Consider the following 14281-nt stretch of genomic DNA (forward strand, 5'->3'; position numbering starts at 1 on the left):
AGGGGCCTGATCACATTTCGAGATCACTTGAAGGATCCACGGAACATTTAGAGATCACTAAAGAGACTCTATAGAGGACTTATCAGTAGGGAAAATGTTAGTTCAGGTGCCCACAAACTAGGAAAAGGTTTTTCTCGTTTACGGCACGCCGAGTAAAATGTCATTAAGAATATTAAATATTTTTATAAAGGGTGGTTGATGACATAAGCATCATTCAAACCTCCCATTTGTCATCAAAAGTCAGCAAACCCGAACCTCCTATCCATGCTGACGTAATACTTGAATGACCCCCTACGTGGTTTTGAAATTTTTCAAAAATGTTGAAAGAACATGATATCGAAAAATTTTCTGTGGTTCCCTGAATTCTCAGAATCTAAATCAACATTTGGGCCCAACTACATCACACATCATGTGTGTGCTCTCTCTATAAATATTTCTCTACACAGCCTTTTCCAGCCATTTCTCTCAGCTTTTCACTCATTCCTTTCCATCAGTTATTGGAAATGGAATTAGATTGCTTGGATCTTTTTAGAGATCAATTTAAAACCTTCATCTTCATGTTATTGTGTCACTTCCACACCATCTTGCTGTGGCCCAGACGGCACAAAACCATTTTTTATATGTAAGCTAGTGGTCGCATTAATGTGACTCGACTGTGTATGTTACAATATTAATTCAGCTAATCGTTGTTTTTGAAATGTAATATTTGACAATATTTGATGTGTTTGTGACAGGGTTGGTAAAAAAACCGGTTTTTTTGAAAAAAACCAAAAAACCGGGTTTTTTTGGTTTAAACCAGGTTTTTTTGGTTTAAACCGGTTTTTTTGGTTTAAATAGTATCAACATTAAAAACAATGAAATTTCTGAAAAATCATTCCCACTTCCAATAATTAACTAAAATAAAATGTTTATTAATGTAATTAACACTATTCCCATGCTAATTAAATCAATAAATATTTATTACATTTTAACAAAAACCAACTTTTGCAATTTAATTATTTTTTGCTTAACTCAATGGATTACTGTGTGTTTGAAAATTCTTTTAATGTTATTATTAACCATATAGTATATAAAGGTTTTTCTCCAGTTACTTTCAGGAAACTTAATTAGGAAGCTATTTTGCAAAAAGTAATAAAAATTAGGTGAATATAATGTATTTAATGAAGCATAAATAATGCAGATTAATTAGCAATAATTTACGATATACAGGGTGATTATATCTAAGGTTCTGATTTCAAAACACTGTAAAAAAAGAACGATTATCAGAATGACTTGCAAATTGACATGAATATTCCTGAAAAAATTCAATTTTATTTGATAAAGGGGAAAAAATACTTAAAAATGTAAAATTAATGACATCATCCAACATGTGGGAAATTCGCTCACAGAATGGAAACGATAGCCAGTCATGGCAAAATGATACCTTAATTATAGCATTCACGATTTCATAATTCATGGAAACATCACAAAAAATGAAGTAATTGAACAAATAACTACAACTTACTTAAAAAATGTTAAATATGTTGTCCACCGCGTGTTCTGGCTATGAGGTTGAAAGCACAAAAATTCTTGTTCGACAACAGAATCGGAGTATGCCATGGTCATAACGTGGATGTGCTTGCAATTCAGCTTTATTAAACCAAACGCGCGCCCTTTCCCATCCCATTAATATTCCTGAGGAACTTCTAACATATAGGGAATGTGCTGGAGATTGCAATTCACCAAAGTTTGCAATCTGACCACTGTTTATAGCATTTTGAGGTATCCCCACAGCCAGAAGTTGCAAGGGTTAAGGTGCATCCTGTCAAAATGGGTCTTCAGCACCTGCTTTGCTGGTATTGCAATGTGCATCTTGATAGAAGTTCTATCCACCCACTGATGCTGTGGAAGTGCTGAAATGATGTGGTTGCACAAAATAGATTATACTGCTGGCCAAGTACAGCATCATCTACTTGCACATTTTGCACTTTTTTCTTTTGCGAAAGAAACTTCCATTGCTTCAGGAGTATCCATGCAAATTTTCAAATCATTCTGATCAGTACTTATTGTATAGTTTTGGAATCAAAACTTAAATCATAATCACCTTGTATATAGCTGATTATTTTTCATAAATCTGTTATTACTATACAGTAGAACCTTGATTAACTGGGCTTAACAGTGTGTGTGTGAAAGTATAAAAAAAACGATTGAATATATATATATTCAATATTCTGCCCACTTTTATGAGACTTTTTGAAAAAAACCACTTATAAAATCTTATGCATTTGAAGATATACCATCAGAATGTACCCCAAGGATATAAAATGTGGTAAAAATGAAACCTTTTGCTAATAATGAACCAATATGATATTTTTCAAGGGAAAAAAAATGATATTTAGGCAACTTTTATTTGATTTTTTGAAAAAAACCAAAGTGGTTTTTTTAAAAAAAACCACTTGGTTAAAACCAAGGTTTAAACCATGGTTTAAACCAACGTGGTTTAAACCAAACAACCCTGGCCCTTTGTGAGGTACAAAAAATAAGCCGACATCATAGCCGACAATACGCATTTCTGAGAGTTGAACCGTTGAACACACAATTGAAACAGGTACGTTTTGCCAACCCTTCATTCGGTGACTATTTCAACTATTCCTATTATTTTCCATTTTAGGGATAAAAAATGTATTACAGACTCAAATATAAAATATTATATATAATTGTGACTATTATATAGAATTATGATTCATATGTTTTTATCTAATAGGGTTGTTAATAAATGGAATAGCTTACCCCCGGAGGTAGTAAATTGTAACGCAATTGACACGTTTAAAAAGAAATACGATAAACATGTTGGGATAAATCGAGAAGCTATCCATACTTAGAATATGACAACCATAAGTATTCTTTATGGGCGTTGTATAATATTTTATCACGTGTATACATTGTTTATAATTTTTAATTGGGTTGCTGTATTTTTGAAATATATGACATCCATATTTTTATGGGCATCTTTTTCTCAGCCACCTCGTTGGGCATTTTGCCTGTTGTGGCGTTGTATTTGTATTTGTTAAAAATATAGTTATGGTTTTGGACTATTGCTACATTACATTATTTTATTAATGATAAAGGCACCCACATAAGAGTTTGTGTAGGTGGTTACCGTTTTATATTTTGTGATCTGCAATACATTTTTAAAATCATATATGTGTGGGGAGCTCAAGTGTGTCACAGCGTTATCGTTTGAAAACACGGTGTCAAACAGGTGGTAATTACAGTGAAACCTTGATATAATGACGGAGCAAGAAAAAATATCGTTGTAGGGGGTTATCGTTATACGGAGAGGTAGCATTATCATCAGTCGCTGCCAGATTTATGCTGTTATTGGTATTTCTTCTGAATTGGCGCTGTCAGTACCACCATAAACGCCATTTATAAGTATTTATTCGCAACAAAAAATTCTGATTGATTAGCAAAAAAACCAGTTGATTGTTTCACTCAGTGAAGTGGTTTACTGTACAATAGTTTTGCGTACAGCACAGAAAGTAGCTTCACGGCAACTTGATAAACACTTTCTGAGGGTATAGATAGTTCAAAATACTGATGCCATTAAACGCCCTCGAAAGAACAAAAACTGGTGAGAAATTTAAGAATATGTTGAAAGTGATTTTCAGCGAATATAATAAATATCGTTGTAGCAGTTGCTAATTCTCTTCAAAAAATATCGTTAAAAATATCATTATACAGGGGGTTTGTCGTAGTAAAGCGTATCGGTGTATCGAGAGGAGTTTTACATTAGACTATAAGAAATTACAAACAAGATATGAAAAAATATCGTTGTAGTGGGATTTATCGTTATATCGAGTATCGTAGTAGCGAGGTTTCACTGTATATGTCAGAGCTGGACAAATCCCAGGCGTCAGGTCGCCATGGCGACTAGAAAATTGGTATCGGCGTCAAAATTTTCTTTGAGTAGGTACTAAATTGCAGGCTGAGAGAGAGGGAGCAGCACAAACTGTTTATAATTTATAGCAGCATATCTGCTAACATGAATTTTGGGCCTTTTTACGGTGAGAATATTTCTGGAACCATGCGATTTGTCTAGTCCTGGTATATGTATAAGTGATTTGGGGTTTTAAAATTAGAGGTTTGCAATGGTGGTTTTTACAGTTGACGTTGTGTAGTAAGCGATACATGATAACTAATACACAGATCAGAAATTTGCGATCAAAGACGTATCAATATAACTTTCAGAACATCGTACACATTCCGGTACCCCTCCCCTTCACACGTGAAAACTTTCCATAACGTAATTTATGAATGCACACAACATTAACCTTGACTGTGTCTCAAAAGGGACGAGATTTTTCAACTTGGCCTGTTAGTGGTATTTCTAATCTCAAACATTTTTTTTCATATTTGCAACATGAGATTAGTACTCGACCTAACTAGCTGCAAGCTCCACGAAGCTAAAGATTCGTAACACATCGTAACGTCACGAAAAATGTTCACACTTTTTAAACGCTTATATGTTATACATATGAGGATGTATATATTATATATACGCGGTGAAAAAATGTGATAAATCCGGTTATTATGCATAATCGCTGGTCATTTGGGTAAGATCAATAAATTTCTTTAAATTTATCTCTTTTACCTGTGATTACGCATAATAAACAAGCGTCACGTCGTTAGTAAGCATAATAAATTATACTATATGAATATTTAACTCATGATAATTCATACATGTATTGTGTCATTATATCGGGGTGCGATCATAAAATTTGTTATCATTATATCGGGGTCCGACTATATTAATCGCACATACTAGACTCATTTGAATTTTTTTTTCATTTTTATCAAACTCACCAATTACAGTAGGGTATTTATGCATAATCACTGAAAAAGGCAATAGAAATTTCAAGTAGTTATCAAATTTACCAACGACGCTTGGATATTATGCATATTCGCCGATAAAAGTCATAAATTTATCAAACTTACCAAGACAATTGGTAAGTATAAACAATAACCGACTTATCGCATTTACCGTAACATATCCAATTCAGGTAAAAATCAGTGGCATTTACGGAAAGATTTTACTCAGAAAAAATCGAATGATGACCTTTAATTTACCGTATAAAACCGGATGTAAATTGTAAATGTAAATGTAAATGCAAAATGTAAATTCACGTCCAAACTTGAAGTCATATGGATGAAACAACCCTATAAAAAAAAAAATCTTTTTCTCGCAAATTTGATCCAGAATCATTCAGGTGCTCATAGCTTTTGATCCAAAATCATTCAGGTGCTCATAGCTTTTGATCCAAAATCATTCAGGTGCTCATAGCTTTTGATCCAAAATCATTCAGGTGCTCATAGCTTTTGATCCAAAATCATTCAGGTGCTCATAGCTTTTGATCCAGAATCATTCAGGTGCCAGGTAGTAAACGTTCTTAAAATTGTTGATAGCGGCTTACAAGTTTATACAAGATAGCATTATGTGTAAAAAGCAGTATTCGAAAAAAATCTCAATTTCTAACCTATTTCTAAAAAAACCACCCTAAATAAGCATACTTTCCCCACCACATTTTATCGACACAAAATTCTAAAATTCCATTACGACCAGATTTTGACACGAAACATAATCTCTATCCAGTGTAAATGACTTTCTGTATATACGTAAATGCAGGTGAGGATAATACTTTAATAATTTACGAAGTATTATTATAAGAAGCGGTTATAAGAAAGCGGTGCCTTCAAAAAAAACGAAAGCTTCATCCGATATGTATTAAAATTACATTTTTTTCTGCTACTTTGCTCTATGAAGGCCATTTTATAGCCATTGTTGATCTAACCGGAAAAAATGAGGACTAAATTTCCAGGCGAAGTAACAAGATATATAATGAACATGTTCGAAAGGGTGGCAGGTGGTTAGGTTCTCAAATGAAGCGCCTAGCCCATCGCTGAAATAATCTTTCTCTCTCAAGTCATTTCCAACGAAACAATGATGAGAAGTTTAAGAATAAGTAATTGCGTGTAAGTAAAAGGGAAAATAAGCCATATAATGAAACTATAATGCTACATAGACGCGTGTGAGGGATTATTACCTATTCGATGTACTATTAATGTTCGATCTTGACCTTATACTAGAGGAAGAATCAAAGAAATTGCGAATATAAGTCAAGACAATAAATGTAATAAAATAACGTGAATTGGTTTATTCTTGATTGCTTGTTATAAATACACCACATCCACATTAATCTTCTGCAATCGGACAACAATACGATGAAAATATTGAAAATATTCTCTAATAAACACATCTCCGTACCAAGCATGCATGACACATCTTCGGTAGAAAAAATAAATATATTCGATTGCATATGAGTTTTTCTTGAAGTGCAGGAACATAAATAATTATGTACAAAAATAAATTGAGATATTATACACATGTGGAAAGATAATGAATATCAATTATGAATATAATGCATAATGAGAATGTGGTCAATGGTATTTTATTCTCAAAATCTTGTGCACAAGTGCTTAATGCTATCTAATTTTGGAACAACAATTAATAAATAATATTCATTAAAAATAGTTATAAATATTAATAATTGTAACAATATTCTTTCATCGTTGAACCGTTTTTTCAAAGCATCACTGGGAATTTCACAATAATATTTATCACATTTTGGTCCAAATGAAAGAAGAGTCTAGCTTATATATGTAAAAATAAGTACACTTGCTTGTCGGCCTACATACGTTCACAACAATACTTTCTTTCGTACAGGTGTGAATGTATATATGATAAACATATGAATATGTATTTCTTTTCAATATATTTCCAAGCAATCTTTTTTTTTGTATTTCGTCGTAGAGCGTGAGATTAGAGGGGAAATGTAAGAACTTGGGTACAATACGAAAAACTAGGGATTATGAACAACCGCGTGTAAAAAAATTATGTACACAGAATTAATCCCTTTGGATTAACGTATTTGTTGCTTTTGTATGTATTTTTTGGTACATGTTCCTAAAAATATCAGTCGAATAAAAGAAATTCTTTTTTTCTTGGATTTTGTGGCATGGACTTTCTGAGAGTAATGGATCGTTTGTAAGAAAGGATATTTTCTGAATATGATTATATGTATTTAAGTGTGTTTTGGTTATTTCACACTAAACTTACAAAAATATCTAGAAATGAATGTTAAATTGTACATAAGATGGTTTAGTACGCATTATATTAAGACAAATGCGACTACTAAGGCAACCTTGTCTCTAGACATACAAATTTAGTATATCTGGTACTATGCCAGTCCAGGAATTGCTGTTTGGTAATAGACAATACGTCAACACACAACGCCACACAGGACCCTAACATGGTGTTTTAAAAAGTTACAAGTCATATTTATAGCTGGAAAACACACACACACACAGTGAATGCATCATGTTTCCTTATATATCTTCTATATATATAAAATTGATTTTCTGTCTGTGTGTGTGTATGTATGTTCTCTATACAAATCTACAATTTTTGATCAATCGTCGCCAAATTTTGCATATATACCAAATGGGACCCGACTTGAACGATAGGCTACTTTAAAATTTCGTCAGAGCAGGGCAAATGCCCCAAACGGGCAAAAAACGTCGGGCAACAATGGTTTTTGGGCCTCAACAATCACTTTCGGAACGTTTACTTTGGTTACCGTGGTTCCCTAGCAATGCGTTTCAGACGTGTTTTATGCCTTTACAATGGTTTGTCACTTCTCTAATCCTGTTAGCATATGTATACGTATAATAGTTTATGCCTTTACAATGGTTGGCCACATTTTCAGTACTCTCAGTAATGAGGCTTTTTGAATATACGTCATAATCATCATCAGCATAGCTTTGAGGGTCAGGAAAAGGGTAATCCTCATAGAAACCAGTGTTAAAATTGCCGATTTTACTGTAGAAATGCGAAAATTTGGCGGGGTTTTCGCCACACATCAATAATTTTAAAAATTTTTATTGAATTCTAGATTTTTGAAATATTGAGTTCGCTTAGAGATATACGAAGCCCAGGAGATTAAATATGAAGTGATTAGCCAGACCTACTTTTGAGTTGAGATCCATGCAATAACATTGATTTCAACTTTTCATTTATATTTTCTCAAGTATGAAAATTAATGTCTCCTTATTGTTTAACTGCATAAATTCACATATAGTTTAGATTGTTTTAAAATTAATTATGGGCTCATAAAGTACATCGAAGAAATTCCAGTTTTTATATTTTTTGAAGCAGAAACAGGCAGATGAATAACTAGAACTTCAGCGGAGGAGGGGAATTGAAATACTTGGCACCCCTTGAAAAAGAAAAAATATATATATATTAATTTCTATGTTTCTTTAAATCTAGATTTGTTTATTTCATGAGTCGCACAGTAAGTCGCCAGTTGGTTCAACTTGAACACGATTTGTATGTCCCTCAAAGAAAGAGGGAGATATCACGTGATCCATAAAGACTCATTGAAGAAACCCCGGGCAGCGCCGGGTATTATAGCTAGTCTCTCTATATAAACAGAACTACTATAGCCATTGAGATGTCTTTCATATTCTATAGATTTCTGAGATCCACCATCTTGCTTAGAAAGACTAAGATGATTAATTATTGTGATAAATTCTAATATGATCAATATATACACTCGGTCAATGATCTTTATGAAAGGATTAACTCCCCCCCCCCCCCAACTAACACAGTAGCAAAATGTCTGCCGTGGGCAATTAAAGTCATTAAAGTGTTGTATTAATAAACATTTATTGCTTGGAAAACTCAATACATCAGTCCAGTCATTTAATCTCTACTGAACACTAAACGTCACCAAATGTCTTTTTTTCAACGCTAAACATTATTTACTTCACTAAAACGATATAAGTGTTTCTGCAAATTTGTCATGAATAATTAATTCAATGGAATACAGATGAATTAAATTAAATTATATATGACATACAACGACGAATTGAATAAAATGTAAGAAAGAATGTACGAACGTGCCCTGTTGCCCAAGATCATTTGCAGCATTCGTATATTGTGTATCGCATATCGCACAGTTGATCATGAAACCCAAAACCAATGCATCAAATGAAAATTTGAAAAGAAAATCGCATGAGATGAAGGGTATAAAATGTATGGTAATGGTTCCTCTGTTTGAATTGTATGATACTAGTCCAAAACTAGAATTGTTCTTCAAATTGACAGAGAGCAATATATCATCTATGTTGTTAACATGTGCGTCTGATGATTGCTTGATGATTGATGGTTCCTTTGGAATAGAAAGAGATGACACGATTGAGAACCTAAAAAAATAAAGCAAAGCAATGCAGCGCAACACATATTGGGTAAACATTTAAATACAAATCGTTGCAAAATACTCAAAAGTAGGGGGAGAACACAGTTTTGCTATGATTTTTTTAAATTGAAATCACCTCGAATATTGTCGTGTAAATGAAAAATTGTCAGTTCTTAACCTAAATGATATCAAGGCGGTGTTATGCTAGTATCGAAGTCATTCACACACACAGGACCATCAACAAAGCATATATAGAGTATTATGTCCTTATGTCCAATTCATCCTTGATGTGGGTAAACAGAATAAGTAGACATCTTTTCTCAATCGGTCGGAGGTTGAATTCCCGGACACAGGTCTGAATAGATTCGGGGGATATTTCTTTGTGTATACGGCAAAGCACAATTCTTCCTGCGGGATCTGTCCTACCTTCCTTAAGGTGCTCTACTTTTTTTCTGCTCCGCAGAAGGTAGACTTCGGCGCTCCTGTAAGGATTTTTGGCTCTCCCCCCCCCCCATCTCATCTTTCTCCCCTTCAGAGTACTATCGTGAATGTATTTCGAACATTCGTATTTTGCCGGAAGTTGTGGCAAAACATCTTTTTGGACATGATGTCCTTGAAAAAAAACTATCACTATTCTAATGCAGAATGTGAGGGCCAATTCCTCACTAATATATCGATTCAATCCAGATGACCAATAATTTAACCTGGTTCCAACGTGTATTTTCCAACATGATACGATCCGTCGGTCAAAGACGTATTTTATCTGTTCTTCAAATTATGATTGTATGTGATGCTTCGTCTAAATGAGTCTTTGGTGGCCTTTGAGCTTATAAGACTTTTTAAGATGCATGTAATTTTTCTCCGTTTCGGTTTTTTCTAGAACTACTAAAATTACTCTTGAATTTTCCCAAGAATATGTTCATTCCCCATGGCGGGAAGTAATCGCCCTTAAGCGCATACATAACTAGCATGTTGAATAATTAATTCCTAGTACGGCCATTTATAATTACAACCGTTGCTCGAGACTTCCACATAAATAGGAATAAAACGCGAACTGGGTTATTAAAGACAAGCACGCACAAGATTTCTAATCTGCGTATTTTTACCATAAAATGTCTATGTTCTTTTCGTTTTTTGACTCGCAGAAACCAGGAAGTTTAGGAAGAAGTACATTTTTTTATTAGGGTCTTTAGGGGGAATCCATTGCTTAATTGTAATTAATCCCTTGACGCACATTCAAAATTACACAACTGGGTTTTAAGATTCCCCCTCAAAATAAGAGGCTGGAATGAGGGGCTGCTTCACTCAGAGAGGAGAGAATACGGTATCTTTTCTTCCTTTAATCTCGGGGAGGGGGGTACGACCAGCATATCATTTGCAGTATTATTGCAATTACTTGCCCGACTTCTGAAGTTCATGGCCAATTGCTTGAATTCTAAGGTTCTGTTGAATATAATCATTTACAATTCCATACAATCAAAGAATCTCATATTTGATTTTTTTTCACCATCCAAATAACTCTTTTGATATTATCCTACATTTGTTCGAAGGCTCCCGAAAATCTTTAATAACCGAAATTTCTGATCAGAACTATAACTGAAACTTTAACTGAAACTTTAACTGAAACTTTAACTGAACTATAACTGAAACTTTAACTGAACTATAACTGAAAATTCTGTTAAGATTGAATTTATGCGTTTGTTATTCATCACCTGAGTGATCAATGGTCAAGTTGGACAATATAAAAGGAAATAACTTTCATTTAGATAACCTTCATTACATTTACGTTCTGTGAACAATACAAAGGTCTTCAATACCACCTTAAGTAGGCAATCACCAAATTTTATGATCAGAAAAATTGAATGTTTTCTAATTTACCAATGACTAACATGGCTTCGTATCAATTTTGGTTTTACTTTTTTGTCTTTTTAGTGAAAATAAAAATTTAAAAATTAACATTTTAAAATCAAAATTAGAGCAGTAGTCAAATCTGACCCATAGCATTATTAGGGAAGGGAGACTTACCTTGTTGTAAATCTATCTTCCCTACCACGTATTTGAGTAAAGTAGCATTCGAAATTATAAATTCAAATGCGACTTACCTAATTCACTTTGTAAATTTTACCCTGATTCCTCAAAGAGACTAATGAAAAGAAAAATAACAACTTACCAGGGATACGAAAAGCTGCCATGAGGGGATATTTTAATTCGAAGGTGTGTGACTAATAATTATGTTAATACGAAAAAAATCAATATGAAATATGTAGTATGAAAATTTTAGTGAAGATACCCGATGATGAAAAAATCAAATTAAAACAAAGCTGGCTTATTTGCAGTATTATTACAATTACTTGCTTATTACAAGCCATATTGCTTATTATAAAGCCACTGGGCTAAATTTTTGTCAAAATAACTCTTAGAAGAGCAATAGCATATGAAATCGGGAAGCCTTCGAGCAAGGGCACGCTCACCTACTCGATAAGATTACTTTGAACACGAAAACCTTCACTTCTTATCCCTCCTAATTTCTTATATAAAAAAATTAAAATGCATAATATAGAGTCAGATTAAGTTAAAAAATTGGTTCATTCACCAGAGTGTTACCGCTATTATTTATTTGTTTTACTTTTAAACTCCTATTCTAAACAACATCGTTTAAAAAAATTGGCAACTATAAAACAAAATTCAACGTACATTCAATCTTTTTGGATGGGCAACAATGGTGATACAAATGATTATAAGCAGAGAATTATTTTCTTACCTTAATATCACCAGATTCAGAACCATGAAAAGTCTAACAAATCTTCATCATCGGCATTTAGCAAGTCCATTGGAGAAGAAGGATCCGAGCAAATACTCGGGGATGGTGAGCTTGCCCCTGATCCAGCCGGAGATGTTGCCGAGTTGTTACTACTTGCGTAGAAGGACGACGATGACGACGCGTACGAAGCACGTGGCATACTGTTCTCGTCCGACCTAACAGAGTTCTCGAACTCACCGGAGTTCACCAAGGATTCCGGGTCGTTGAGCAAAAATTGAAGCTGTTTGATGTATTCGACAGCCGATCGTAGAGTATCTACTTTACTCATCTTCTTATTTTTAGCAGCGTGTGGTACATGCTGCCTCAGCGTAGCGAATCCCAAATTAACCAACCGGACTCGATTCCTCTCTCGTTCGTTTCTACGAGCAACTGCCGCGTTCTTCTGGACATTAGCAGGGGAATGTGAGAATTGTCCGAAATGGAACTTCTTCTTGTTCCGGTGAATGATGTCAGACTTCTTCATGGTCACGTTGATGTCTTCTAAGATAGGATTTCTCTGAAGATTATTTGGTGCCAGACGAGACATCGCCGTGGTTGCCGGCGAATAGGAGTTCGTCACGCCGGAATTTTGAGCGGTGGAGAGTAGGAAACACGTCGTACCAACAAACTTATCGTTCGAGTTAATAACAGCGAGGGAAGTCATCTCGAACTATCACAATTTTGTGAAAAAAATAAATCTTACTTTTCGTTCGAAACTAAAGACAATTTCCAGACGAAATGTCGAATTAATGTTCAGACCATCGATGATTTTTTCTCAAATATAATATAAATCATTTCCTACCATGACAGCACTTTTTTTTGAAGAAAATCGCCCATCGAATTTTACAGCAAAAAATAATAAGAGCAAATTGCAACACGGAGCAAAGGGGAGTCTGGGTTCGTCTCTAGCTGTTGCTCAGACTGTTATGAAGCAGGCCTTCTCCCCACAACAGTTTTTTTAAAAGCTACGCTAGACGTCATCAGAGTGCAGCGTGGCCCCTCCTACCTAGACGTTAATATCCGATTCGCTCGCGTGGCCCACACCTCAAGTGAAGGTATACCTGTGCGTTGTGGGGACGGGGAAAGAAACCTCTCATACTCAACGGAGAGAACCCCCATTTCCTTTATATAGTATAGTAAAAGAATAACCATTATCTTTCAGTTTCATCTGTATGCAAATACATTATGTATGTGGTTAAATTTTAAGCAGCCCATTGAAATAAAAAATAAATTTTCCTTTTATTCAATTTTTTCAAAATTTCACGACACAAAAAAAAAATTAAGATATGATTGAGTTTTTGTAGCAAATTAATTTTTTGAACAGTTTTAATGGTTTCGACTTAAGAAAATAGCATGGTAATATCGTATTCAAATGTACACATTTATGCGATGTTTTTCAAATTCTTCACTTGTATTAAAACGATATTTTCACTGATTATTTTCGTTCGAATATCATTAAGTAAGGATTTTACTGTTCTTAAAGCTTTTTAAGACATCTAACTTTTTTCAGAATTTAAATTGGATTAATACAGGGAGCACTTTAATATTTCTTATGAATTCGTATTATTCATATTTCTTATGAATTCGTATTATTTATATTTCTTATGAATTCGTATTATTCATATTTCTTATGAATTCGTATTATTCATATTTCTTATGAATTCGTATTATTCGTATTTCTTATGAATTCGTATTATTCATATTTCTTATGAATTCGTATTATTCGTATTTCTTATGAATTCGTATTATTCATATTTCTTATGAATTCGTAATATTCCATGTTGGTATAAATCTAGAAGCTATCCATACTTGGGACAACCATGGTTGGAGACAACCATAATTTTTTATCGGCAGTACTTTCTTCCGTTCTTTAGTTTTTTTCCTTCTTTGTGAAAATTGCTTTTAAGTCGCTGTCGGTTTAAATATACAGTATTTTGATCCATATTCATATTTCTTATGGGCATTTATTTTTTTTCAGCCACCCGCGTTGTGCAGTTTGACTGTTATGGAATTTGTGTTTGTATTTTAAATACATTTATTATACAATATGAAATTTATACAGCATCTTGAATATATATATACAGTACCCATGTAGTCTGTATAGTCAGTGACGTCGTAGTAAGAGCTAACAGAGTCCCGACTCAAACATCTAACTTTAAAGTATTGAATGTTTCTATTAGTA

At 33.8% G+C, this 14281-nt stretch overlaps 1 protein-coding gene across 1 annotated transcript; it reads right to left on the minus strand.

Moving 5' to 3' along the window:
• Positions 1 to 6171: 6171 nt before the first annotated feature.
• On the minus strand, positions 6172 to 13027 carry LOC149072128 (uncharacterized). Its single transcript, XM_089246929.1, has 2 exons — positions 12061 to 13027; positions 6172 to 9306 (listed from the first exon to the last, which is right to left on the minus strand). The coding sequence occupies exon 1, from the start codon at positions 12761 to 12763 to the stop codon at positions 12077 to 12079; it is 687 nt and encodes a 228-aa protein (XP_089103055.1). The 5' UTR covers positions 12764 to 13027; the 3' UTR covers positions 6172 to 9306; positions 12061 to 12076.
• Between the last annotated feature and the right edge of the window lie 1254 nt (positions 13028 to 14281).

This window comes from Pholcus phalangioides, unplaced genomic scaffold (assembly GCF_987345545.1).
Source record: "Pholcus phalangioides strain wild (caught in Gottingen) unplaced genomic scaffold, Ppha-v1.0 ptg000017l_1, whole genome shotgun sequence".
Classification (NCBI taxonomy): Eukaryota; Metazoa; Arthropoda; class Arachnida; order Araneae; family Pholcidae; genus Pholcus; species Pholcus phalangioides.

What these genes read in the sequence shown, in the direction of transcription:
- LOC149072128 (XM_089246929.1), bottom strand. Translation starts at nt 12,763, where the DNA reads ATGACTTCCCTCGCTGTTATTAACTCGAACGATAAGTTTGTTGGTACG.